Raw genomic sequence first — 27,724 nt, 5'->3', positions numbered from 1 at the left:
GGACTCGGATAGAGATGTTTCCTTGTGTTTCTCAGAGCATTGTTGCAGAAGGATGGTGTGAGCAGAAAAAGCAGAATTATGACATTATTTTTCACTGCTCTCTATCATCATTTATTCCCAGGCTCTGGAAATGACAGTGTAAGATATCCAGGGCAAGAGGAGTTCTAACCCTGCCTTGGAGAACAAACTGCATAAGGAAGGACCCACAGGTCTCTCCGGGATTTCTTATGCCATGTTGAATACAGATGCCATTGGATGGCCATATTTTCCTGGAGCTTTTCTTCTAGAATCAACTGTCCCTAATAATCTAGTTGGGATGTTGGTTTGTTGGGTTTTTGTTGGCTTCTTTTAAAAAAATAATCCAGTGTGTTTAAGGGGATCCAAATCTCCCCTACCCTATTCCTTTAAGTGGCTGCATACAGACAACTTCAGAGAAATACAGCTGAGAATGTTTTTTGTAAATATGAACTTCCAACTTTGTTTCACTCTTTGGGCAAATTCCTGCTGGACAGGGAAAAAACAAGGAAATGTGGGAAAGCTTTTCTTTCTCTAAAGGGGAATGGGGTATTGGGGGAATTTGATTTGGGAACTTGTGCTTTATAACGTGTCTTTTACTTTTAGGCAGAATTGGACCTTAAGAGACTTCGAGACCCACTGCAAGTTCATCTGCCCATCCAGCAAATTTCTGAAAAGGACTGATCAGCAAAGAAGCTCTGAACCCCGGCAAAAAACCTGTTCATAGCTCTTGCCTTTTTTAATTAAAGCATTGCAGGTGGAAGCTGGGACGTGGTGTGGGGGGTGGAGGGTTTTTACCTTTAATCAAGACAACGGACTGTAAAGGGGGACAATCTCTTAAATCTGAAGATGGGACATTGTGGAATGTTAGTTCTGAAAAGGGCTTGGCAAATAGTCACGTTTTAAAAACTGTTAGAATGGCAATTGTGTACAAATACAGGATTGGGGGGGTTCATGAAAAGAATGTAATGCTGGGGTGTAGGGGTGTCTTCTTCCATCTTTGCAGGGTCTGCCTCTTGATAAGACACCAGCAGCCTGCTTAGCTTTTTAAATTTTCCTTTACCTGATTCCAATCTCTCTTTCTCTCTTGAAAAAAAAAAAAAAAAAAACCAACAAAAGGAGAAAAAAATAAATGAACAAAGAATCCAAGCCACCTGGAGCTCTGGCTGGTGATCAGAACTTGCACTCCACCGCCATTAACACGCACACTTCTGGTCAGACCCGGTCTCTTTTATAAAGTTACTACAAGACTGCTTTCTACTGGAAAACCGTGAGCTTCCCTTTCCCAGCCCACCCCCTGTGCTCCACTGACTTCCTCCTTTGCTTATTTGTAGCACAGATTGGTTGTAGCCCAGTGAGAGAAGGAATGAGTTTTCTTCTGGACATTTGATAATCGATGTTTTGGATTATTCCGTAATAACTCTCTAAACTTTGCGTCCCGATGCCCTCGAGCTCCTCCTAGAAATCCATGGCAGCATTGCATGAGCGGTTTTTTATATTCAGTCTTAAGGCAGGGAGGTTCCCCTCTTCCTACCCCAAATCTGAGAGCCACCTGAACTATGAAATTAGGAAGGCCTTAAAGGGTTACAAAACTGTTGCCGGAATCATGACTTCTGCTTTTAAATGAACAGTTTTGGAACATGGAATAATGAAACTTGATACTTGACTGCTTGTGTAATGGGATAGAAAGCTTCACATATCGTCAAAGCATTTCCCTTGCCCAGAGGCTTTTTGAGAGCCTGGGGATCTTACAGTGCAAGACACAGAACTGCTTTGTTTCTGTAGCACTTTCCCCTGATTAAGTAGCTTTAAGTGAACTTTGTGTCCACAGGTCAGAATTTCTTAGGAGTGGCTAATGACATCTCTTGTTCTTAGCTAAAAAGAAATAAAGGAAGGAAGGTCAACCCATTGCCCTCTCTCTTAGCCAAGGCTGGCTGCTTTCTAAGCAGATAAAACATCTCTTCACTCAAAGCAGGTCAGTCTGGTTTAGCACCCTGCTGATAAATGCTGTGGAGACAGGATGAAGGTAGAAGAAGGACACTAAGCTTTATATACAGAAAGGCTGGCTGCTTCTTTTTGATGTTTCACTACTACTCCTCACTGTGTCATGGAAGGAGGCTTCTGGTTTTTTTTTTTTGGGAACCATGTTTTAAAAATATAGGAAAGAAAATAATTCAGTATTAACTAGATGCCAGGTGCCTTGCAGATGTGGAAACACAGCTGGGATTGCTGCCTCTTCTCACTCAGTGGCATGTTGGACCGAATGGGTGCATGTTCCTAGTTTTTTTTTTCTTCCCTTCCCCTTCTCCTGTGTCTTTCCATTTAATTACATTGTGTGATTATTTTTTATCTGTTTTATCATGTTTGTGTGATGAGTTTTAAAAGGAAAAAAAGTGAACACAATCCTGTAGCTGAATCCTTGGTGTGTGTTTGGGATGAGGGAGGGAGCATGGAGAAAAGTCCTTCTTTAAAAAAAAAAAGAACAAAAAAAAAAAAACCTGAACATGTGTAAAATCCTGTATCATTTATGAAATATGTATAAAAGAGCAATGTACTTCTGGAACAATAAATAACTATTCAATTTTTGAATCAGTGCTCTTGAATAATGTTATTTTCCCCAGCTGAGAAGAGACTGTTCCCTGTGTGGCAGCTCTCTCCTGAGTTTCCTCCATTTCTTTTTGTTTAGGTTGTGACTTCATGACTGACCTCACCGAGGCCGTGGTGATGCAGATAATAGCTTTCCTGAAGAAGCCTGGATGGAGATCTGGCTGCCAGGCCTGGCTGCCTAACCCAGGGATCTCAGGAGCAGTTGAGGTGGTGAGGTAGAGGTAGAGATACTTGGTCTAGCAAAGACCTTCCTTTGTTTGGCCAGCATAGTAACAGGATAAGAAAATATACAGGCAGATAATGCCCAGCAACCCAAAAGAGGTACCTGTGGTGTCAGTGTATTTCCACATTGCACTCAAGTGTTGTTTTGGAGAAAAACTGGAGTGTTAGGCTTCAGTTCCTTTCTGTCGGAGCCCTTGAGTGATTTGTCATTTGTGACACGTGATTTGTTCATTACCTTTGGGAATCAGCAGAGTGTGCTTTGTGGATTATTAGGATGAGGTGTTTGGTGCAGGTTTCCATCTTGCCTGTGGGCTGCTTAAAAAAAATTACCATCCATGATTAGCTAGTTTTTGAAAAAGACAACTCTTGTGTTTTTCAAAGCTGGAGGGGAAGGGCTGGAAGCTGTTTGTTGTCACCTACCTTTAATCACTGCTGACAGGCCTCCTTCCTTCAAGCAGCCCTTAGTCTGCTGCTGTCCCCAGGTGAGCGACTGCCACCCTTAGGTAAATTGTTTGGCTCAGTTGCATAAGAATTTGTCCATTTTGGCATCCAGGAGAACAAGAGACTTTGTGATGTCTTAGCACCACCATCTCTATTTTGAAAGCAAAAGGTGCTGTTACAAAACTGTTCCTGCACGTGAATTAATGTTGTTGTGGAGATATGGTATGGGTTACAGAAGTAAGGAAAGTGGCTGCACTTGTGCCCTGAAATCCACAAGCCTCCCTCTCCAGTCTTAGTGCCTTGGAATGCTAACACTGAAGGGAAGGGCAGGGTTTGTTTGCTCTCCTGATCCACACTGTTCTATCTCAACATCAACACACACTCTTGCAGCAGCTATTTCCCCTTTGGGAGCCAGGCAGGTGATAAAGGGTCCTGTTCCCCTGGCAGCACTTGCAGAGCAGGCAGAGCTGCCTGAATTTTAATGTACTACTGCATTCCTCAGCCCTGGTGAGGGAGAAACAGCAGTGTGCATTGCAGTGCTTGGGTGCTGTTTTTTTACTGATTTTGTCATTCTTTTGATTAACCTCTTCTGTGAGGGAGTTTTCAAATAAATGTATGGAACTTTTTTTTTATGGCTTTAGGTTAAATGTAGTGTTCTCTTGAGGGTCTGTGTTTTTCAGTACAGAAAGCCCAAAACCATTAACCTCTTCTGTGAGGGAGTTTTCAAATAAATGTATGGAACTTTTTTTTTATGGCTTTAGGTTAAATGTAGTGTTCTCTTGAGGGTCTGTGTTTTTGAGTACAGAAAGCCCAAAACCATTAGTATCTAGGGTTTTAACATGAGACCAGTTCAAAGTTTCCTCGAGAACTGCATTTAAGTTCCCTTTGCCACACCCCTAAGGCTCTGCCTTGCAGGCCCCTGCAGGGAAGCTGTTCATGGCTCCTCTTTCCTGAAGAGCAAAGAAGAAACCCTTTTTATTTTCCCCCTGTAACCCTTCCTTCCTGGCAGGCAGCAGTGATGATCACCTTGCTGCAAGTTCTTATGCTTCCATATTGGCTTTAAGGGGGTTTGCATGATGCTCTGAAACTGCTGTTGGCTGTCAGACCATGGCACTGAGCCAGCCATGTGAAGCTGGCCAAGCTGCCCTGTCTTTGAGCCAGTGGACCAATTTCTTTTATATCCCCTGGGTTTTTTTGTGTCTGTGGAGTTATAAAAGCAAGCTTCTTTCCTCTGTGTCCCATTGTATGGCTTCACTTTCACAGAGGAAGGAGATTTTTACATCTTAAGTATTCTTCTACCTGTGCCAAGAGATGCTAATTATTTCTTTAAAAAAACCCATTAGGCTTATTTTCTTTACTGGCATTCGAAAGGATGAAAAGTAAAATCCAGTAAGGAAAATTAGACTTGCAGTGTACCTAAGCCCTGAAGCAGGGGAGAACTGCTCTTAGGCTGTGCTGCTGTGGCTCTGAGGGCTCTTAAAAGATGACTTCTACTTCTCTTTCTGCCCCTGACCAGTTTTGCAGTTGTTGGTACGCTGTCTATGCCTGAATACCTCCATCTGAAAATGGAGGAGCGTGGAAAATATGCTGGGTTTGTAGGACCTGTGGAAAAACACTCTCAAACACCAAGTTCTGCAACACAGTGCTCCACTGAGGGAAGGGAAATAACTGCTACTCATAACTAGGAGTGATGTTAATGGGTTCTCAGTGTTGTACTTGTGTGGAGTTTGCCCACGTTTTGCTCAGCTTGTGCTCCCTCCCCGATCTCCACAGCCCTTCCCACTGGCTCTGAGTCCTGGAACAAGTTGTTTACAGCAACAAGGCCTATCTCCAAGTCCTTGACTTCAGTGCAATCCATCTCAGCTGCCTGTCAGGGCTTATTGTGAATGTGCATCCTCCCGATCAATCCCAGACAAGGGAGCCTGTCCTGTGTGCCAGATTCTCCTCCCTCCCTGCAGCAGGAAGTGCTGATTAGCTCTTCCTCCTGCTCCTTCTACACAGGTTCCTGCACCCAGAGCTGTGCTTCACACACCTCCCAGCCATTGCTGTGTTCTGAGAGGTGGCTCTGACAAAACCAAGACCACCTCAGTAAATGCCAAAGCATTTTTATTCATGAGTCCATTACAAACTGTATGAGGCTTTCCAGCCCAGCCACTACTTTGAAGAATTTGAGTTCCTTGTGTGAGGATGGTAAAGCCCTGCAAAGATCTCTCTTCCACAAGAAGGGTGATTGCCACCTGCAAATTGAGCATTTTTCTTGTGTTAAGAATGGATATGCACAGGCTGTGTAGCAGGTTTAGAAAATCCCTCTTGTGTACCAAAATAAAATTCCTGCCCTTTTTTTTAATTTTGCCTTCCTTCTCATATCTTTTAAACAGTACTGATGGCTTCTTTTAAGAGATTCTAACTTGAGCCTGATTCTTTTTGGGGTGTTGAGAGCATCAGTCTTTGGGGTGCAAATGTGGAGGTCAGGAGCTGGAGAGTGCAGGTCCTACAGAATGCCCTATTGGAATTGTGTCTCTCCCAGAGCATCTCCTTGCAGGGAAGGTTTTTTTCCCTCCATTTATTCTCTCAGGACTAACTGTTACAGCTCCCTGAGGCATAGATTGTTTGGGGGGAATTCGAGTATCACCCAAATTAACTTTTCAAAGAGAAGCTGCTGATAGAAGAGTTGCCTCTGGTGCTTCTTCCCAGAAATGTTTAGAGGTAGCGACTGTCTTCGCCAGCTTGAGACCACTTCCTTCAATTAGATGTTATGGTGATTTGGGATAGTGTCATCTCTGGGAATGCTGGAGCGTCTCCTGCTTTAATCCATTTTTGAGAACTTGGTAGGGCCTGTAGGTGACACCTTTGAGGCTCCAATTTGCCATGCTGCAGTTCATTTCTCTGTGTTAATTGTCAGCTGTCAGTCACTTACATGTACCTGTCAAAACCTTGTTATAACAGGCTCATCTAGCAGCTACAAAACAAAGGCAGCTGGAGAAGAGATGGTTCAGGGAACTGTACACACCTGTGACACAAACAGAGCATTCCATTCGGGCTTGTCAGTTTTATTTACCTGGCATCATAAGTACAAACCAGCCTCTCAATGAAAGTGGCAAAATATAAATTCCAGTGGCTTGCTCTGTTCAATTTTAGTTTCTCTTCTGGGAATTCACATAGTCACCTCTTGAGGGTTATCTGCCTTGATAGCTTTGTGTAGTGAATCTGTTCTCTTTTCCTGTTGTTGGAAAAACCTTTCTGGTACTGCACAGCTGTCAGCACAATAGAGCCACAAGAATTTGTATATTTTTCTTTCCTTATGGGAGCAATAACAGTAATTTATTTGGAGTTTTTTTTTTGTTGTTCCCTACTGAAAAAAGACTCCTGTGCTGGGGTGGAGTAGAGCAGCACCTTGCACTTCACTCTGAGGAGCACACCCTAACACAGAGGCCATTGAGAATTTTCTATAATGTACAGTCCCTGCAAGACAGACAAGCACCCAACTCCCTGTCTTGTACGAATTCAACATGGATAAAATGTACATAGTGGAGCCACTTTTTTCCTGCTGGGATTTGAAGCTTGGTGTCATTTCTTAGGCCAGCCTGCTGCAGAAATGCAGGATGCCTAGGGAATGGGGAAATGCCTACACATGGCTGTTTGTGTGACTACTGTAGGCTCAGCTGCACTCATTGCTGATGGAGAGCTCTTGGGGTGGGGTAAGAGGGGAGAACCCTTTCTGGGTTTGCTGTAGTTAAGAACACATTTCAGTGTGCTGCATCTAGAGCTTGTGGCTGTCACCTGTGACTCAGCCCAGTTTGGTTTGAACTAGTCAGGAGAGGTTCTCAATTACTCGGTTTTGCATCAAAATTAATTCCATAACGTTTGGATTGGTTTATTTTATCAAGGCAAGAGATTGTAAGAGCACTGCAGAAAAGTGTCTTTACTTTCCTTGTTTGATAATCTCGCTGCAGTGATCAGGCTGTGTGACCAGGAGTGGCAAGGGCCTCTGTGTAGCCTAGGAACAGCTCATTTCCCTGTGGGACACCAGTCTTTGAGTTTGACTGATGTTCCCATTGTAGCTCTGCAATCTGTTCTCGGAAGGATCAGTGCTGCTGCTTTGGCCACTATTTCCTGCAGTTAAGGCTCCTTAGCTGGTGTTTTCTGCCTGGAGGGAGCCATGGAGTGTGACTTGTGGAAGGAGCACAGATAACAAGCACCCATCTGTTCTTCTTTTCCATCCTTTCGGGATGTCCGGGTGTCCCTGGTTAGAATTCTTCTCTGGATAAGATAGTGGAGGTGTCACTGCAGGGCAGTCAGGGCAGAAAACAATAGCAGGTCAAGTCCAGAAAACAAGATTGATCAGTGAGTACATCCCTGCTGTCAGTAAGGGGCAGAGCTGCTCTGGGGAGGTCAAGGCTGGAGCTGTAGCCCACGTCCCTTCAGCTTCTTCCTCTGATAAACTTCCAGGAGAGCAATCACACTTGCTCTTCTGGAAGCCTGGAGTCAGAAGCTCCACTGAGAGGAAGGCTGCAAGAGCCACAGCCTGTACAAGGACTTTGAAGCCTCTGTCACTTGAGTGGTGGCTCTTCCTTGGCTCAGTGGGATGTTCCAGTACTTGTTTTTCTGTATTTACCTTGTCATTCAGCTCCAGCCGGTGTCTTCGATGGGTGAGTAAAGAGGCATTGCCTTATTTCTGTTTGCCATCTCTAAGGTTCACAGTGAGCCTTGGTATTCTTAGGCGAAAGATTGGAAGGTGGGAGAAATATCCCTTTTGTTTGAAAGTGATGTGAAATTCCTTCCAGTTGGAAGGATCCTTCTGTTACAGAGTGTGAAGTCTCCCACACTGGGAGAACCTCTATTGCCAAGACACTGTGGGATTTTTGTTCTCCCTTTGGAGAACAGAGTCTATGAGTAGACATTATGCTACCTTTTTACCTGCTTCCTTGACAAATCTGAACTGAATTTAGTGCCATAATGTAATGCTGCTCCCTTTATTGCTTAGTTGTGCTGGAGCAGAGATCTCCAGTTACACAATGCACTCAGAATTAATCTCTGCAGGATGGGGCACTCACCAGTGCTTGCTGGAGCCTGATTTCTCACTCAGTATAGCTGCTACCGTGTCAGTCAGAGAACTAATGATAGCACCAAGCTTACAAATGGAAAAGCTTTGCTTGTCAGCCTCAATTGCTCTGGCCATGCAAGAAGCAATGAGGAGGAAAAGAATTGAGCCAAGAAAAATGAAAAAGTAGTGAGCTGGTTACAGTTATTGTTTTGTGCAAACCCCCAGGCTTGTTGTCTGGGGAGAAGAGGGGAGAGGCTGATCAATCGCTTCTCTATTTTTGTGGAATTTTTTTCTTTAAAACGCAATTTAATTAATTCAAGTGAAAAAAATTGTGCTGCCAAAGACTGCTTGGTATCTACAGGGGGGCTGGTGTGGGGCAGCACTGGCAGTCCAAAGGTGGCTGTGAGGATGTGCAGTGTTCCAAAGAGCACTGTCTGCTTTTTCTGCTTGTTTGCTTCCCCCTCACTCCTGCCAGAAGCTCTCAGGGGAATGAAAGATGTGAGGGAATGCTACCTCAATTCCCCTGATATGCCTTCTTCCAGTTCCCTCTGAGCTGCTGCGTGTTCGTCTCACTAAATTTTGCCTTTAAATTATCTCCTGGATGTTTAGGAGACAATGTAATTTCCCTAGATGAGCATTCCCAGAGTCTGTTTACAAAGGATATTTCATAATTACATGAAAGCTAATTGAGAGTGTTGGTATTTTTAGTGCTGCCCAGCTGGGAAGCTGACAGGGCATTCCTGCTTCACCTCATTTGGCTTTTAACACCACGAAAACCTTTTCATCTCAGTCAGTGACTCACTCTAGGGCCACACCAAATCCTCTTGTGGAAACCAAGGGAATGACACTGAGGGAAGCCCAGAGGAAGCTCTGTTCTATCTTCTCCTTTTGGGAGAAGTCAAACCAGCTTTTGGAGGATGGGATTTACAGCACTGCTGCTGTCTGTGGGTAGGCGCAGGCAAGCAGAGGCAGGTGAAAAGGAGAGCTCAGGAGGGAATGCCTGGTGAATCCCATCAGAGATTCCCTGCTGCATTCCCATCTCTGCTGCTCAGGAGAACCAGGCTGGTTGTGGTGGCAGTGAATCAGCTCCTCTGTGTGTCTTTGAATCGTGGCACTAGAGATTCCTTCATAACCCAGATCCACGCTCCCTGTGCCAGCTCTGCAGCACTCCTGACTCTGGCAGCTGTTCCTGCTTTTATGCTGGATTTGAGACCAAGCAAAATGTATCTGTGGCTGAGGAAGGAATGAGAGATGTTATATTTGTGAGATAGCACATCTGTGGGACAGATTTTTACAGAGGACACAGCTAAATAATAATGACTTGAAGTCTATTCTCTGAAGCACTTGTAGCTCCCACTTTAAAGTCAGTGAAACAAATCAAAATAATGAACCAGGCTCATTTGTGTTTCTAATAGAAAGAGCATAGTATTCCTCCCTCACCCAAACTTCATCACACTATTGTCAAAACAGCACAGCTTTAGAACTTCAAAAGAAACATGCTGTGAAAAGTTGAGGCTGTTCCAGTCCAAGATGCATTTTGTCAGAGTGAATGGTTTTATTAGCCTAATTTTAGGAAGTGGTAATCAATTTTCCTTACTTGGGGCAGTGTTTGCATTCCTTTTGCTGAATAGGGAATTGCTTGTCATGGATAAGTTGTGCTTAATCAGGTATTAAATGTAAGGCAAAATGGAACCTCTGGACTTCCAGTGTGGAAGCTGCCAAATGAGGGTTAATTAGGAGGAGATTGAAAAATTAATGAACACTTCAATTCTTCATTTATGTTCTCCCTGTGGTACTCTCACATATTTTAATTATTTGCAGAAGGTTCAGAAAGGCCTCTGAAAAGGGGCACACTCCTTGAGCAGTGCAAGAAGAGACATGCACTTGCCAGGATGTCCATGTGTTCATGTCTTGCCCCCACAAACACTCACTTCACTCAGACAGTTGATCTGTGCAGAACAGGAGGGTTTGTGGGCTTGCAAGGAACACAGCAGTGTGGAGGGTTTAACATGTTGCTCCTCAGAAGGTCCCAGTTCAGACCTTCAGGCCTTCTAGATTTTAAGATAATGCTTATAAAGGTTTGGCAGCTCAGCTGTGAGGGCTGACACTGGCTGTGGGTGGGTTTTAAAAGAGGGTGCATAAACTGTTTGAGATGTAGTCCTTTGTTCCAAGGCTGGGAGATTTATCAGTTTTCTGGTAAATTTCTCCAACCTGGGAGACTTCCCAGTGACTTCAGGAGGGGCTTGCAGGTGCTCAGTGCTTGAACAAAGCCTTGTTGTCCTAGGCTAGATCCCAGGGTGTATTTCCTATGGCAAAATCATTACCTGGACCTCAGATGTGCTTCTATCTTGTTTTTTCCCTGTCAACTAAACAGCGAGTCAGACTGTTGCATAATATTGTACGAGCTCTGTTAATTTATTTGTTCCTCCAAGACCTTTAAGGCTAGCTGTCAGGATTTTCCACAAGGCAATGAATTTGCCGGTATCACCTTTTCTCCCCAGGGGTGAGGACAGATCACAACGGTTCTGTTAAGTCAGGGACAGAGAAAAAAACGCACTTTTGTAATTATCCATCAACAACTAGCTTTGATATCTACCAGAGCTGCTCTCTCTCTGTGTGTCCCAGCCCTGGACCCCTGCTCTGCCTACATCAGCCTGAACGAGCCCTGGAGGAACACGGAGCACCGCATCAACGGCTCGCACGGGCAGCCCACGTGCGACAGCGGCATCGACGGCGAGTGGTACCGCTTCACGGGCATGGCCGGCGACGCCATGCCCACCTTCTGCATCCCCGAGAACCACTGCGGCACCCACGCTCCCGTCTGGATGAACGGCAGCCACCCGCGCCAGGCCGACGGCATCGTGCGGCGCCAGGCCTGCGCCAGCTTCAGCGGCAACTGCTGCCTCTGGAACACCACCATCGAGGTCAAGGCCTGCCCAGGAGGGTACTACGTGTACCACCTCACCAAGCCCACCGTCTGCTTCCACGCCTACTGTGGGCGTAAGTCGCCTCTCTGAGCCCCCCTTGGTCCCTCAGAGGCCACCTGGCTTCTCCCGATGGTGGGGCTCTCCCTGTAGGATCAGCAAAGCTGTTTTACCTGCTTTGTTCCTCTAGCAGGATTTTTCCACAGCTGACCTGGTCTCAGTGATTTAATGCTCCCTGTGGGCCCTGTGGCTTGTCTTGGCACGCTACCAAAGTCAAAATTTGCATCTCTGACTCACAGTAATTAAACTCGATTGTTTCTCAGCAGCTTCAGCAGGTCAGCTTTCCCAGCGTGGGCGGGGTCTGTAACTGAGGGGCTGCACACATGGTGGGAAGCTGAAGGGACAAGTCCCGTGCTTTCTTTGCATGCTCAGGGCTTTGTGCTGACCTTGTTCTTGTCATGCCCTAGATTTTTATGACATCTGTGATGTGGTGGATTGCCAGGACTCCTGCCTGGACACTGGTGACTGCACGTGTGCCCCGGGTACGACACTCGGACCTGATGGCCAGACATGCCTTGGTAAGGGTGGAAATAAGCTGTGCCACTTGCTGATGCTTTTCTTCCCTCTGTTTCATTGCTCACATCTCAATCCCTTGCCTTGCAAAGCACTATAAAAATGACATATCCTGAGAGGAGTTTTCCCCTTTGCTGCCTAGAACCAGGACTATGATTCTGTAAATGGTTCCAAGATACGACATCCCATGACTGCATCCATTCTGGTGCCCCGGGAGCTCCATGTTTGTGAGGCTGCATTTGCTTTCTGCATGGTTCAGCTGCTGAAGGCAGTAGGAGAGTGTCTTTGCAAGATCATGGTGCAGGGTTCTGTGGTATCACTGTGGTACTCAGGAAGTGCTGTGCAGTCTGGCATTAGAGATTTCCTCTCCCACGCTCTGTTGAATATCTCTCCTCCAAAAAAAGTTTTGCTGGCTGCTGTAGGGCTGCACACTAAACTCCACCATACTTCCTGCCCTTTTGGGACATTGTCCAGGGCCTGGGGCTTGAGGAGACCCAAAGAACTGTAAGTCCCACCACAGCTGCAATGGTTTTAGGCAGCATGACAAGGGGATATTCAGGGAGCTGGTACTTGATGGCAGAGACCAGCACGGCCAGGAGGGAGGTGAGAACAGAGTGGGGAATGTGGGCTTTGGAGATTTGTGGGAGCTCTGTGGTTGTGTGTGTGGTGCTGGGGGAGAGCACCTGGACTGAGAGGTTGGGAAAATGATGGGACAAATCAAGGGGCTGGGAAGGGGTGGCTGTTGGGGAGCTGCAGAGCCACACAAATGGATAGGAGGAGGTAAGGGAGAGGCAGGAGGAAAGGGTGTTTGGGGGAGGAGAAATCTCATCTGTCACTTGATTTGGTGGTGAAGCTGAAAGCAGAGCTGGTCCAGGAGGCTGTGTGGCAGGTCAGTCTGTTTCATAGAGGCTACACCTGACAAAGCAGGTGTGGGTGGTTTCTTTCTTCACACACCTCATGTTTGAGCATCAGGGCAGAGCTGTGTGGAAGGAGCAGCCTGGTCCTGCTGCAGAGTTACACTTGCTCCCAGTGATTCTGGGGAAGGCTTTTGCTTAAGCAGCTCCACTTGTCTGCAGCCAAGTGGCTGACTGAGCTCTCTCAGATAATTAAAAGCATTTATTGGCTGCTTCTGTGCAAGCCTTCCAGTCACAGAAGTGCCCCTGACAAGCCCTAGCACCCCGTGAATGTGTGGCAGGCTCAGAAGAAAGGATTTCCTGCAGCAGGGAGGCACACAGGAGTCCTGAGCCTGTCTGTGTGTGCTGCAGCTGCTTTCATCCCCCCACAAGCAGGATTTCTGCACTGCTGCTTCTCCTCGAGATTCCCAGGTGGCACAGCACCTCAGCTGGAATAATCACACTGGTTCCCCTACCTGCAGCCTCTCTTGTGTGGCTCCATGATCTTCCTAATAACTTTCTGTTGTGCTGAGTAATTGTGCAATTGCATCTCTGAGACCAACTGTGCCCTCCTTATGGAGAAAGCAAATAAATCCCTGTTTGCCTTTCCTAAGCAGAGAATGTGCTTCCTTTCCCAGCTCTCCCAAAGAGAAGGACTGAAGCTGCTGCAGTAATGCAGCAGAGCAGCTTTGGCTGCCGCATCCCTGGAAATGTCCAAGGCCAGGTTGGATGATGCTGGGAGTAGTGTGGAATAATGTCAGGGGATGGAACAAGATGAGCTTTAAGGTCCTTTCCAACCCCCAGACCATTCTGTGAAGGCTGAGCATCTCTGTGCTTCTCCTCAGAGATGCTTTAAACCTCAGAGCAGAGCAGCTGATCCTGAGTTACATTTTCATTTAGGGGTTAAAAAAGGTCTTAGACTGCCTGTCACACATCCACCAACTTGGTGCATTGCCTTTCACTTCTTCAATGCCTGGATCCATGTTCTACTAAGCCATGGTTAAAATCAGCTCAGCACTGTCCCAGTCCAGTCTCAAGAAAACCAGCCTGCACTCCAGAAGTGCTACTTGTCACTGGAAGAGTGGGGACAGAGATCTGTGTGTGTTGTAGAACTTGGAAGGACCAGCCAGGGGAATTTCTGGGCCCAGCTCTTGGCCAAGGCAATCTCTAGACCCTTCTAACAACATTTCCATGCCTTTGCCAGTAGCCCTTTCCCTCTTCACCTTCTGTTTTTAAGCAGCTTTAGATTTATTTTTAGAAGGGAGAGTGTGGAGCCTGCCACGTGTGTGAAAAGCAGAGTGTCTGTGTGAGTCTCCTGGACATGCTTCCTGCCTCCCAAAGCAAGGTACCAGCCAAGTCTTTGGCTAAAAATACTCAATTCACGTTGCTTGTGGAAGGAGACACCAGCAGCAGCTGCCAGCTGTGGGTTCTGTGCATGTGTGGGACCACAGATACCTGAAAGAGCTCATCTCTGACCTGTTAAAATGGTACTTTTCTTTTTTCTTGGTTTTAAACTTCTGACACCTAATAAATGCCAGCTTCTAAGCTGTTTTGATGAAACCCCCTGTGAACCTTAATTGATAACTTCAGCATCCTGGCCTGCCTAAGAGAATCATTCATTATGTGGCTCAACAAGAGCAATGTTTGTCCCTTCCTCTCTGTTTGATCTGCTTTTTGCACACAGAGATTAAATCAGGTTGAGAAATTAGAATCTCAGAGAACAAAGTACCTTTCCAAAAAAAAGAAAAAAGAAGGGCAGACAGACACAGAGCCACTTTAGCCTTTAAAAAAAGAGGTGGAGGAGTTTTCAGAGCTTTACCAATAGATTCAAAAGCTATTGTCAGTGTTACTGACAAGTGTTACTGCTTGTAGTGGGATTATTCATTCCATTCCATGGCCTGTTTTTTTTTTTTTTCCAGATGAAAATGAGTGTGAGCAGAACAACGGGGGCTGCAGCGAGTTCTGTGTTAACCTGAAGAATTCCTTCCGCTGCGAGTGCGGAGTCGGGCGCACGCTGGGCAGCGATGGGAAAACCTGTGAAGGTGAGGCTTCAGCTACCACAGGCTGCTGGAAACTGCATAAATCATTCCCTTGCAGCAGTGGATCTGGAAGATTGATTGTCCAGGCAGAACTTGTTGCTGGAGTTGTTGGGATTTGGCTCTGGAGATTTGTGGGGGCAGATTTAGCAGCACTGGGTTTTGGCAGCTCACATTAGGTATGGGGTAATGCCATGACATTAGACTAGAGCATGAGGATCACTTTAGCCTCCCAGGACAGAGATTGAGGAGAGGGGGTGCCAATCTCCAGACAGAAGTTAAATTTGGGATTAGGGCAGGATTTTGCTCTTTGATGTCTGTGGGCTCTCTGCTCTGTGCAGCTGCCACAATTCCTTCACAGTGGTGGCACAGCCAGGTTGAAAATCCTTGATAAATTTAGACTGGTGGCTTAAAGACCAAATTGTAGGCCTGATGTGTTGTCACTAACAATGTACAAACATCCCTGAGCAGAAATAGGCAAACCCAGCAGAAACTGATGTGTGCCTGATGTTTTCTGTGGTGAGCTGTGGAAAAGCACTGTGCCCTCTCACAGCAAAGCTGCTGTGTGGTGTTCACAGACACTGTGGGGTCTCAGACAAGAAAAACAACTACAGATATGCCTCACTTTTCAGCTACCCAAAAGAGCTAAATCTGCTCTCTGAGCTCTGCTGGTACATCACTCATCCAGGCAGTGACACTTTCCTGGGAAATGCTGCTGTGCAGAGTGCTCCTTAAGTACCTGTCAAGTTGTGTGGGGCCAGAAATGGTCTGTGGGCTTTGTCCCTGACACATCCAGCTCTGAGCTGCTGGGGCATCACATAAATGAGCTGTGCAATTTTTATTCCCAAGTGCCACACTCTTCTGACAGGGCTGGAATAGTCTGTTTGGAAACTCATTTGTTTCTGCCATTCCCCAAGTTAGCTTTTAGGGCCTTTGATATATCATTTAATTTCCCTTCTGTACGAAGGATGGTGCCTTTCACGAGTTTAACACTGCTGCTGGGGATTTTTACAATCTTGTTAGTGAGTTTTATTTCTGAAGATGTATCCTCAGCTTTGTGAGCTGGTAGAGAATGGGATGTGAGATGTGAGCCACCTCACAGCTTGTTGCTAAAAAGAACAAATGCCAAGAGATTTAGCTTGATTACCTGAGCTGGGGAGGCTGAGTAGGGTTTCAAGTATCTCAAAATTTACATTATGATGTTTTACCCATTGCTTTGACTCGTATGGGGTGTTTGGGCTGTTATTTTCCATGCATTGTATAGGATTGAGTATGGGATTTCCATTCTTTTCTGTACATTTCAGTGAAAACCACACAGTGATTTCTGATGGCAGGCTCAGGGAGAAATATTTTATATTTATGATTTGCTTATCTCATGCTCTGTTATTTTACTGAGAACAATAGTATTCATCTAGCATATTCATCCCAAAGGGTTAAAAAAATCAAGCAGTTAAGGTTATTTGAAAGAAAAAAATCATGATGCTCTACATGAGTAAAAGTGTACAATTAAAAAAGGGGTCTCCACCTCATTTTCTGGGAGACAAACTGTTGCCCTTAATTGTAAAAGTAAAATTAAAAAAGGGATCTCCACCTCATTTTCTGGGAAACAAACTGTTGCCTTTGAGCTGTATTGTTCAGACTGTTGGTTAGTCAGGGGTCTGTTGGGGCCTGCAGGATGTGCTGATTTTCCCTTCTTTCCCAGAAATTGAAGGCTGTCACAATAACAACGGAGGCTGCAGCCATACCTGCATTGAAGTGGAAGGCACCTACCAGTGTGAATGTCCCAGGGGACTTGTTCTGTCAGAAGACAACCACACTTGCCAGGGTAGGTCAACAAAATCTCCCCAGCAGCCGCTGTCCCCCGAGAGAATGTCTGAAGGAATTTTTCTTCTTGTTTTTGCTATCTTCTCTTAGTCTGTCCTTCCCAGTTGGGTTAATGGAGCTTTGTTACTAATGACAGACTATCCAAAGATGAGAGCCTGAAGAGGTTGCTCTTCTCTCCAGGCAGGAGAACAGCCACTGGGCCCAGTTTGAGTGCATCTTGCATCACATTAATTGTAGGGCAGCGTTCCCTTATGACTAATACTGCTTAACACTGTGTTTGGAGTTTGTTTTCATGCACAGGACAGGACTTCTGGGGTACAATCCTTGAGCTTTTATTGCAACATCGGTCTCATTACATGGTTGAGACAATAGGAAGATGGCAAAAGCTCATGTACAGCCAGCAGCAGCCAAAGATTTCTTTGTTACAGAGCATTTAAAAAACTTTCTAGCCAATAACACATTGCTAAAGCTTACAGACAATTGTTCTAGCCAATCACTAAAAGTACATGTACACCTGCTTCACACAATGCTTGCTTGCCTTCTTTCTATTAACAATGCACAATAATTCATTATTAAGCCTAAAACCTTCTACTACCTTGCTAAGCATATTTTTCTGCAGTCTTAAGGTCTCTCTTAGCCAAACCTAAAACTCAAGCTATTGTTTAATGTCCTTGCTTGGTATACCATTGTAACTTTCTCTACTTTCAGACTTTGCAGCTGCAGCTAGTTCTCTGTTCTTTCAGTTTCTTAGGCTTGCTTTTACAGCTTTCTGGAAATCTTCTTACCTCTACTATTTCCCACAAACATCTCCCATTATGCTGCTCAGTGCACACCCCTGACAAATATATGCTGTTAGAGCTGACATTTTCCATGCTTCAAACTTCAAACTCTCAGCTAAAGCAGTCCAGTCCCTTCCAAGAACAGGACTAAAGAGAGAGGCATGTTTTTTTCCAAGTATGTCAATCCAATAAGCATTCCTGTGCCTTGAAGTAGGGCACTAGCTTTGATATTAGGTGCTCCTGCTGCCCCTTGGAAAAGTGCCCAGGATGGCATCCAAAAATTGACTGTTGCTTCTGCTGTGTAGGGGCCAGGGCAGCATTATCCTTGGAGAACCTTCCATCTGAACTTTCCACAGGGAGTCCTTCATGCCGAGTCACTTGTGCCTATGGCTTGCAATGGAATAAACAAGCTCCCTGTTTTTTGCAAATATTTCTTTTTTATTTTGCAAATACATCCAGGCTACCAGCAGTCTGGTGTTGCCTGGTGTGCTCAGAGAACCTCTTGCAGTCTGATGTGCCACAGAGTGCCCAGACATCAGTGGGAGGGACAAATTCAGGCTTCATGGTGGCCAAAAGGGTAGGTATACATCAGAGAGGAAGTTGGAATGGTTCTGCTTGATGGATTTTCTGCTTTTTAAGCTTTTTAGAAATGCAGGGCTCCCAAGGGTGAGCACTGCCCACTTGGGATCCAGCAGTGCTGGTGGGGAGGTAGAGGTGGGGGTTTCCAAGAGCTGTAATCACGCTCACTGATTGAAGGTCTGATTGATAGATACAAGCCAGAACAGAGCAATGTTTTTCAGTCCTGGGGCCCTGAGGCAACCCCAGCAGGGTTGAAAGTCCTGGATTTCCCAGCCAGAGTTTCTGCTGCTGGTGAGGCTGCTAATGAGAGCAGCAGCACTGCTGGGAGCCAGGCTGGGGCTCAGGATACAGCATCTCATAAAGTGAAATTGCCTGTTCTTGTGCATTCATCAGTTTATGTCCCCATGCTGTGGCCTGCAATTCTGAACAGATATGGAACTGTACCACACAATTTTTTGTGACACCTAATCAGGTTTATATTGGCTCAATTAACAGTGCAGGGTAGGCACAGTAGCCTGAAGCACTTGGATCTGCAGCCTCTCTACCCTCCTCTGCACTGTCTCCACATTCAGAACAAACATTAATAATCTTCAACAGAAATCACAGTCTACAGGCTGCAATTTTTCCATAAAGATACCAGCCAGCAAAATATTTGGAATTTTGCAGATCATCCTAGAATTTTGCAGCCCATCCTAGTACCCCACCTCTTCCTGAAGAGTAGGGATGAAATGCTCTTTCCCCCGTGCCCTGCTCGAATTTTTGTGCAGCCAAGCAGGGTTTATGTTTGGGGCAGTGGGTCAGGGCTCCCCAGCACCAGAGAGTCTGTTCTGCTGGGCAGTCTGTGCAGGGAGATAACCTCTGCTCCAAGCAGCAGCACTTTGAAAGGCCAAGGAAGGAGCCAGAGGCTGGAATATGGTGCCAATAACAATGGCAGGCAGAGAAATGAGCGTTGGAGTCGCCACAGAAGCTTCCTCCCAGGGACAGGTGCTCAGAGGCATTGGTGCAGAACAGAGCTTAAAGTGGAAATGAGGAGGCTTTCCCAGTTCTCACAGGTGCTCTGAGAAGTAAGAGGTGAAGAACTAAAATGTTTGACTGGCACACACTGGGTGTTTACCCAAATAGCCACGAGCTGGCTTGAGTCAAGAGGTTTCCTTCACGTGTTTCTGTGTCCAGGTGTGGGGGAGGGCACACAACTCCTTCGGCTCCAGAGCACAGGGAAAATGGAATCTTTTCGTTCTCCCACTTTGTGCCAGTCAAAGACATGTAGAAACAGAGAGATCCTGAATTAAATCAGTCCTGAACTTTGGAGAATTGCAGTTGGGATCCAAATCTCTTGCCCTGAACGTCACTTTTATAAAAGCAGTACATTTTCTTATTTATCAAGGAGTGCTAGAACAGCGAGTCTTTAAATCCAGACAGAGCCAATCAGTTCTCCAAAGGATGTTCCTCTCTGTCTGCATTATGCTGTGTTCTCCAAGTCCCTTTGTCTGCTCCTGAGCTGTGCCATTTGACATGCTCAGTTATTCCCACTTGCCTTCTGCTGCCAGTAAAGGGAAGGTTAAGGTAATTTTTAGTTCTTTAAGCTTCTGTTCTAACCCAGCAGTGTCATTATGGGAACATATTGCTTTGGGAACTCTGCATACATTTTAGTGTATCAGTTTGAAATTACTAACTTTTAATTAAAAATCCTCCCAGAAGGTGCTCAGAGGCTGCTGTGAATACCTGAGCTGGGACAGGGAAATTTTTAAAGGGGATTGAAGTGCCTTTTTTAACAGTGTGCCTTATTTCAAATATCCAGAATCTTAAATTATATAATTAAGGATTGAAATTAAGGGAAGGCAGGTCACAGGAATGTCGAGGACTGGTACTGCAATTAATTTTGGCAAAAATCTCAGGAAACTGGTATATTTGCAAAAAGGTTTTGTCGTGGGATTTTAAAATATAACAAATGTAAATCCTGCAAAAGGTTTGTTTTTTCTGTCTGAAATCAGAATATATGCCACCAGTATGTTGGTCCTGTCTCCAACTGAACTGAATAATCCCAAGGAATATATATATACAGCAACTACTATTTTATTGAAGGTTATTCTCTCTTCCTTTTTTATTTTGCCCATGGTCTGTTTTCTCCTGCTTCTTATGTAATGAAATTTTAATTTAAAAAACTCACACGGAGGCCTGTATTAAAATTTAAAAGGTTGCAAGGAGGAGGAAGGAGTGAGCTAATTGGGTTTGTTTGTCAGAGCTGGGTTTATTGCTTATAAAAAGATTATTGTGGCATTTTGAGGTGCTTCCATTTTAGCTCAGAATCTATATGGAATTACTCTGCCTTGTTTCAGCATGTTCTAGGTTTGATGTAAAATCTGATTAAGGGTCTTAAAAAATGGCTTTGCCTGGGGCGTTGTGAATTTGATACCCATATCTGGTAAAGGCTCTTCCCAGGACATCACAGTGCAAGAGCTATCAACCAAATCTGTGCTGAGTGTTAAGTGAAGCTGGAAAGCACAGCTTAGTTTCTGCTGCAAGTGCAGTGATTGTCTTCATTGTTTTCTGAGGCATTGCTATGGCTGGAGAATTTGGGGCAGTGGCAGCTCTGGTTTGTATTGTGTAGGTGGGAATGTAAAAGGGGTAGTTAGGTTACTGTGGTAGGATCATAATCATAAATGCTGTCTGTGATTCCCCTTTTATTCCCCCAATTATATCTGGTATAGCCCTTCTCCAGCTCACTGGTAGGTTTGTAGCACAGACTGTTATTCTGGGGACTTCTCTTGCAGTTCCAGTGCTGTGTAAGTCCAGCTCTATTGAGGTGAACATCCCAAAGGACCTGGTTGGAGGCCTGGACCTTTCCCTCATCAACACTTCGTGTAAAGGCGTGTCCAATGGCACTCACGTCAACATCCATTTCTCCCTGAAGTCCTGTGGTACCGTTGTAGATGTATGTATACCTACTGCCCAGTCTCTGGGATTTGGGGATTTGGCTGTGGCTTACTTGGGGAACAAAGCTGATTTAGCTGCACCCTCAGAGCCGTTTTCTGTGTTGCCATGCAGCTGCCCTCAGAGTAGAGTTGGGCTGGCTTTCCACAGTCAGAGAGCTTGTTCCAGCCCCCTCCAGCAGTGTGTGCCTGACAGCATGGGTGCTGCTTTCTGCTTGCCTCCTGCTTCACCAGGGTAGAAGGTACAAGTGTCCTCACTCTTCATCCTTCTGCTGAGACAGATTCTGATAACGTTTGAAAGGTTAAACTGGCAACTGGTCAATGGCTCACCTTAGCAGAGGGGTAGCAGAAGTGTGGTGCATTGTTGCTGCCAGCACACCGAGGTCCTTAGCTGGTCTGTGAGGATGAGCAGCATCGTTCTGGCTGTGGGGTGTAAATTCACAAGCTGGGCCTTCAGTGGCTACTCTAAGTGTCAGCCCAGGGAGGTCTTTCTCAATGATCTCCCCTTTCTTTGCTGCAGGTAATCAATGATAAAATCATTGCCACCAACCTGGTGACTGGCTTGCCCAAGCAGACCCCGGGGAGCAATGGGGACATCATTGTGCGCACCAGCAAGCTGCTGATCCCGGTGACCTGCGAGTTCCCGCGCCGCTACACCATCTCTGAGGGCTACGTGCCCAACCTCAAGAACTCTCCCTTGGAAATCATGAGCCGCAACCAGGGTATCTTCCCCTTCACTCTGGAGATCTTCAAGGACAAAGACTTTGGTGAGCCCTACAGGGGTGATCTTCCCACCCTCAAGCTTCGGGACTCCCTGTACTTTGGGATTGAGCCCTTGGTGCACGTCAGTGGACTGGAGACGCTGGTGGAGAGCTGCTTTGCCACTCCCACCTCCAAAATTGATGAGATCCTGAAGTACTACCTGATTCAAGATGGGTGAGTTCACTGTTCCCTCTCTTGCGGGCAATTTCAAGGGACTTGGCAGTGGGGCTGAGTTGTCTGTGTGATGCAGGAAGCACTATCCCCCTCTCCGCAGCAGCCTGTCTGTCCTGGTCATAGCAATCACCAGCAGCCATCAAGCTGAAACCACCTGTCCCATCAAAAGTAATTGGGAGAAACAGTGGGAGGCAGTGAAAGAGGTTCCTCTGAGTGCAGCCTTTACAGGATGTATTTCCCTGTCACTAGCCTTGTGGATAATTGAGTTGGCTCCTGTAGAAAAGATTCTCTTTCCTGATATCCTCTCTCTGCCAAGCCAATGTGCAGAACCCCCATGGCCATGTGCTGCTACCAGGCAGCTGCCACAGCAACTGGAGTGAGTTTCTTAATTTTCTCATAATGGCCTTATTACAGCACGAGCTAGAAGAGCCCATTGCTAGTCCTGGTAGGAGCTGCAGGAGAATCCCTTGCTTTGCTCTCCATGATGCCTGTCAGCGCAATAAAGTTAGGGTCTTTCAGTTTGGCTGTAATTTTTTTAGGTATTTGGGGTTAGTGATCATTCCAGGATATGCTAAAATAATTCTGTGCAGATCTGTGGGTTCGCTGTTGTAGTGGTTTTGCATCAGAAGTTTGGGGAGCCTTGCTGTGGGGCTCATCTGTGGCTCCTGAGATGATCCCTCTTTGGGTGCTGAAATGATTGTGCCATGCTACAGCATTGTTGTGAAGTGTTTGCATCCAGCTGCTTAACCAGAGAGCTCTGAGGAAATGTCATAGTTGTGAGGCAGTGTGCTGTCCTCTAGGGAGGGAAATCCAGCCAAAGGAATATCTAAGACATACCCAAGAGTTGTAGCCTCAGAGTCAAGAGACTGTGCTGGTGTAAATCCTGTATGTTGCCTGCCAGACCATTTAATGATGACAACAATCATGTCCTCAGCTGCCAGACTAAATCATCCACTGTTACAGCTGCTGCTGGCAAATCCTGTGTGGTTGTCTTGTAGCAAAAGAGTCCTGCAATGTAAAGTACCCACAAGTACTGTTTTCATTTCCTTCTGACAGAGGATTCAGCATTAGTCTGCTCTCCCTCCATCCTAGGCTGCAGTCCTTCTGTGCCCAACATTTCTGGGCTTTATGAGCAGATGCGTAATGGAAAAATTGATTTTATCAACTCCTTGGCTTGGCTGTTCCCATGGACCCTTCACAGAGTCAAGGCCTCAAACATTCATTCCTTTCTTCCCATGAGTGAAAATGATGGGATTCAAAACAGCAGCCAAAACCTGAGCTGGATAGAGAAAGGAGAAGGCAGGAAATGTCATCTCTTGAATTCACCCCAGCACTGGTTGGAAGATTTATGGCACCAGCAGTCCCTTGGTACCTGCAGAGGGCATTAAAACTTCACTGAAAGGGAAAAGTGCTCCACTCTGCAGCCATCACTGCAGGCTCCAGTGATTCAAAATTAAATTAGCTGAATGCACTGCTAAGTTGTCCCTGCTCCAGACGCTTCTGTAATAACTGTTTCCTTCTAGAAATCCAGCCCCAGAAGCCCATGGCAATAAAGATAGGATTTTTTATCAGTTTATGTAGGATCAGACCTGCAAGAGTTAACTGCATAATCCAAAGGGAAGCACAGTTTATATTGGAGGGGATATACCTTGGACTGAGGAATGGGGAAATTCCCTCTGCTGCTCTCTTCTCTGTTAATTCCCTGCCTTCTGAGAACAAAGTGGAACAAAGGCAGTGACCGATGGCACAGCTGATAAACGCTGGAGCTCCCTGGGGCATCTGGAGCCAGGTCATGTCACTGCTGAGGTCAGGAGCTGTGGTTCAGCAGAGCACGGGGTGGTTAAGGTAGTTCCATTGCAAAGCTCATCTTCTTATGCCTCAGGCTTCCCTGTTTGCCAGGCTGAGGTGGATATTTCATTGTGCAAGCCTTTCTTTTAGCCTTGCAACCCTGAATAAGAGGGTCAGAGCACAGCTCCCACAGCACTGCCACTCTGCTCCCCAAACCTAAGCACATTATGCGCAGGGATAGGGTGGTTTTCCCCATACCCTGACCAGGCCCACCCCTTTTCCTTCCATACATGTCTCTTCTCACCTCTCCAAAGTTGCCCACTTTGGACAGGCAGGGTCTCTGGGGGTTTCCTAGGAGAGTGGAATGTAGTCTGGCCCCACAAATGCAGAAGGACGTGCCCATGTGACTCATGAGGTTTCTGAGCTGGTTTTATCTATGTATCTCTCTGATTTCTTTGTGGTGGTCTTCCACTTTCCCTCTCCCTAGCCCCAAACCAGTAGGTTTCCTTCCACCAGTGTCGAGAAGCTTTGGAGAACCTGGGATTTAGGAGTCAGTTTGAGCCAGTGTCCAATAATCATCACAGTTTATGTGCTCACAAATGAGAACATGCCTGTGAGTTGACTTCATGGCCCTAGAGCTTGGCCACTCACCTATGAAAAGTCTTTAACTGTCATTCTTTATGATCAGATGCCTTGTTTAAAAAGGAATTTTGACAACTTAAGAGATTCCCAAATGTTCCAGTGAAGGCAGAACTGCTCTTTGACAGCTGAACATGTGAAACATCAGCATTGCTGACAATGCCATGCACATTTCTTGTGTAAAGATGGGAGCTGAAGCTTGCTGCAAGAGCAAGGCTTTGAGCTACACCAGTACCTCTTGTCTCTTCCACCACTGCTTTGGTTTTGGTTTTGTTTTTTTAATATCTTTCAAAGTCCACATTTTTGGCATTAACTTGCTAGAAAGGACAAGCTACATTGCAATGCAATTTCACAGCAGCATCAGAGCCTCTCAAGATGCCCAAGGCTTTGCAATAATCACCAGTAATTATTGAGCCACCATAACTTTTTGTCTGTCAAACTCTAAATAGGCTGTAATAGTTTATAAATGCACTGCACCTGGAATGTAGCTTGTTATAAAAGCAGTTTATTTTCTTGCAGTTCTGTGACCTTTCATATAATCATGCATTGCTAGTGATGGAAAAACTGAAATTGTAAGGTTTTGGTGTAGTGAATTTGAGCTGTTTGACCAAATCCAGCAGGAAGAAAAATGTAAATGACACAAAGCAAAGTAAACCTGTTTTTTTGTTGTTTTCATCATCTGTCATATTTTAGTAATGTGGGTGCAGGCTGCTTCATTTTAAGCATAATTTATGTGCATATCTATGTGTATACAGTGAGTGCATGGCACATTCTGGAGTGTATAACACTGCAGGCTGTTGCGCAGGGAGGTGAAATGAGGACAGACTTGCCTGCAGCTCACTGGCAGTCCCTCTCTGAGGGGACTGGGCCACGTCCTGCCAGCCCTCTGCTGCTGAGCTGTTCCCTGTCTGGAGATGCTATTAGCAATGTTGCTGTTTTCCCCCATCATTCCCGACTTTTCTCCTGTGGCCAAAGAGGAAGTAGCAGAAATGGTAGCTGAGCCTGACAGAACCAATCCCTCCTTTTCTTTCTCTGGTTAAGTAGGCTGGAATGTCTTTTCTCTTTCTTTTTTCCATTTCTGGGAAACCCATTAAAGCCTATCCCTCTGCTCTCCTCAGCTGTGTTTCTGATGATTCTGTGAAGCAGTACACGTCAAAGGACCATCTTGCCAAGCACTTCCAGGTTCCTGTGTTCAAGTTTGTGGGCAAAGACAACAAGGTAAGATCAAAACTCAACTCTTAGATGTTTCATCAGCTCTGATACAACTGAGGAGCCTCAGCACCAAGTTGGAAAAGGGTATGAAATGGCTGGCCCAAGGCAGGTGCTGCTGTGCCTGTTCCAGCAGTTACACCTTACAGGAGCCTGACAAAGGTACTTCAGGAGAGATTGATAAAAACAACTAAAATTAAAATATGAAGGACAGTTTTTGGAACACCAATGCCACAGCAGGATAAAATCATTGCTTCTTCCAGGGTGATTTTGGTGGCCCCTTGTTTGCTGGGTGAGAGAAGTGTTCTCAGTCACCAGGCACATTTCACAGTGCCCTTTCTTTAAAACAACATAGTTTTTAGTTTGGGATCTCTTCAGCCTTCTCCAGCTCTTGTGAGTTCAGATGCCAGCACTCCACACAGAAGGTCACCATACTGTTTAATTCAATGTGAAACCAGGCTGTCTCTCTGGGGCAGCAGCTCTGTAGTGGGAAGACAGTGGAAGGACAATGCCATTTTCCTAGTGCAAATAGCTTTCCTTTCTGTGTTGGAGGTAATTTGGATATTCCAGTCATTGCTAAGCTCAGTCAACACTGCCTGCTCCAAAAGGTATAAAGCTTCTGCTCCAGCTACTGGAGAGCCCCCAGTAGGGTTAAAACAGATGAGGTCTTCTAAAATTCAGAAATTTTCCTTGCCTTCTGATTACCCCCGCTGCCTCCAACCTGCATCCTCCCATCCTGCACAATGGATTCTGCTTCAAACCTCTCCAAGTCTTTGTGGCTGCTGCCTGCAGGGCTCTTGCTTGCTCTTCTGGTCATTTACAGGGCAGGGAGCAGCAATCCTGTCACTGCCTGTGCTGTGCAAGGAGAAAAGGCAGCTGTCTCCTTGCTCTTTGCATTCTCCCTCTTCCCTCAACTTACCCTCTCATCACCCTGTGTTTTCCTCCTTCTTCCCCTCGGTTTCCTGGCTTTGTTTCCCCAGCTCACTTGAAATTCTCTTGCACATCTCCATCACTCCTTGCGAGGCTTCACACATTCTGGACACGCAGCTCCTCCCAGTCTATGTGAGCTCTTCCAAGCTGATTCCTGCCATTTTCATCCCTTCATCTGGAGGATCGTTTCACACCTTCCTATTCTCCCCACTCTTGCCTCTGAGACCTCAGCCAGGCTCTCTGAAGAGAGCCCACAAGGAAACAGATGGAGAGGCCGTTCTGGCTGCAGGCGGTGATGCTGGACACGGACTGTGTGCCACAGGAGTGCTGTGGCACTGGCTCTGGCAGCAGTGCCAGTGGTCCCCAGAGCTGTGCACTGACCCTCCTGCTGTGTCCCCACCTCAGGAGGTGTTCCTGCACTGCCGCATCCTTGTGTGCGGGGCGCTGGACGAGACCTCGCGCTGCGCCCAGGGCTGCCGGAGACGCGCGCGCAGGTCAGCCGAGCGACGCGAGGAGCAGCAGGACGAGGAATCTGTTCACGTGGCAAACCACGTCCTGACAGGAGGCCCCATCAGGATCGACTTTGATGACTGACACCCACCCTCTGGAACAGCATCCCTGGCCATCCTTATCACTGCCTTCTGTTGTGGTTGTTGAGAAACTAGAGGTTTTTGTTAAAGCCCCGCTTGAACCTCAGGACTCATTTCCTTAACTCTGTGGTGATTATTTGTCAAGTGGTTTGGGCCCATGAGGCAGCCCTTGGAGTGTGACCCGGACTGCAGAACAGTTTGGTTTTATCTGCATTTCTCCCCGACAATCCTTTAGCTGAAGGGACCCTGTTTCTTTGCAGGCCGGAAGTGTTACCCAACTTTGCCTTTGCCTACATCCACCTACAGGCCCTAGGACTGTTTGTCCTTGACTAAACAAATGTTATCCAAGCCCTTCTTGCATCAGACAGTACAAATAGTATCATAGCTGAGTGTGTTTGCTGTGCAGCTCTGTGAGTGATGCTGAAGATTTCAGGTGACTGTTAATAAAAACATGTATAAAATATATCTCATCATGTGTAAGTTCCTTGGAGCAATGCAGTTGTCATTACAGGCAGCTAAAGCTCAGATCCATCACAGGCACATTTAAATGTGATTTTAAATAGCAAAAGGTATTTAATGAGATTTGATTTTTTTAGTGGCTTTTGATAATTGCATGACGTTTAATAGTGTTTCCTTCTGTATTTAGTGTATCATTATTGTTCTCCCTCTTCTCACACCACCAAAAATGCCTTTGCTAAGTGCTATTATAGCACCTTGATTGTAAGAGAAACACCATTAAACATCTATAAATACCCCACTCCCGTG

General features: G+C 46.0%; 2 protein-coding genes across 5 annotated transcripts in view; both read left to right on the top strand.

Moving 5' to 3' along the window:
• MCU (mitochondrial calcium uniporter) overlaps positions 1-2,604 on the top strand; it is an 85,726-nt gene extending 83,122 nt beyond the window's left edge. For both annotated transcript variants that reach the window (XM_053949179.1, XM_053949178.1), the window contains exon 8: positions 622-2,604. In XM_053949179.1, the coding sequence (XP_053805154.1) occupies positions 622-699 (78 nt within the window). In that variant the 3' untranslated portion in view covers positions 700-2,604. The remainder of the gene's footprint in view (positions 1-621) is intronic.
• A 104-nt stretch (positions 2,605-2,708) lies between these two features.
• OIT3 (oncoprotein induced transcript 3) lies at positions 2,709-27,424 on the top strand. Of its 3 annotated transcripts, none has more exons than XM_053949173.1 (9): positions 2,709-2,832; positions 10,955-11,329; positions 11,721-11,831; positions 14,639-14,761; positions 16,458-16,580; positions 20,709-20,869; positions 21,388-21,803; positions 25,349-25,448; positions 26,775-27,424. In XM_053949173.1, the coding sequence occupies exons 2-9, from the start codon at positions 11,086-11,088 to the stop codon at positions 26,961-26,963; spliced, it is 1,467 nt and encodes a 488-aa protein (XP_053805148.1). In that variant the 5' UTR covers positions 2,709-2,832; positions 10,955-11,085; the 3' UTR covers positions 26,964-27,424. The 3 variants fall into 3 exon arrangements, with proteins under 3 accessions (XP_053805148.1, XP_053805147.1, XP_053805146.1); XM_053949172.1 differs by having other exon boundaries at positions 2,709-2,843; XM_053949171.1 differs by lacking the exon at positions 2,709-2,832 and adding an exon at positions 7,763-7,934.
• The last annotated feature ends 300 nt before the right edge of the window (positions 27,425-27,724 follow it).

The sequence above is a fragment of the Vidua chalybeata genome, chromosome 8 (assembly GCF_026979565.1).
Source record: "Vidua chalybeata isolate OUT-0048 chromosome 8, bVidCha1 merged haplotype, whole genome shotgun sequence".
NCBI classification, from domain to species: Eukaryota; Metazoa; Chordata; class Aves; order Passeriformes; family Viduidae; genus Vidua; species Vidua chalybeata.
Note: the sequence above shows the minus strand (reverse complement) of the source record. Positions and strands in the feature narration are given on the sequence as shown.

Excerpts from the sequence above, each read along its gene's own strand:
- OIT3 (XM_053949171.1), top strand. The coding sequence starts at position 7,871 with ATGTTCCAGTACTTGTTTTTCTGTATTTACCTTGTCATTCAGCTCCAG. Across the intron at positions 11,832-14,638 it reads TGATGGCCAGACATGCCTTG|ATGAAAATGAGTGTGAGCAG; the intron begins GTAAGGGTGGAA and ends TTTTTTTTCCAG. Across the intron at positions 16,581-20,708 it reads AGACAACCACACTTGCCAGG|TTCCAGTGCTGTGTAAGTCC; the intron begins GTAGGTCAACAA and ends CTTCTCTTGCAG.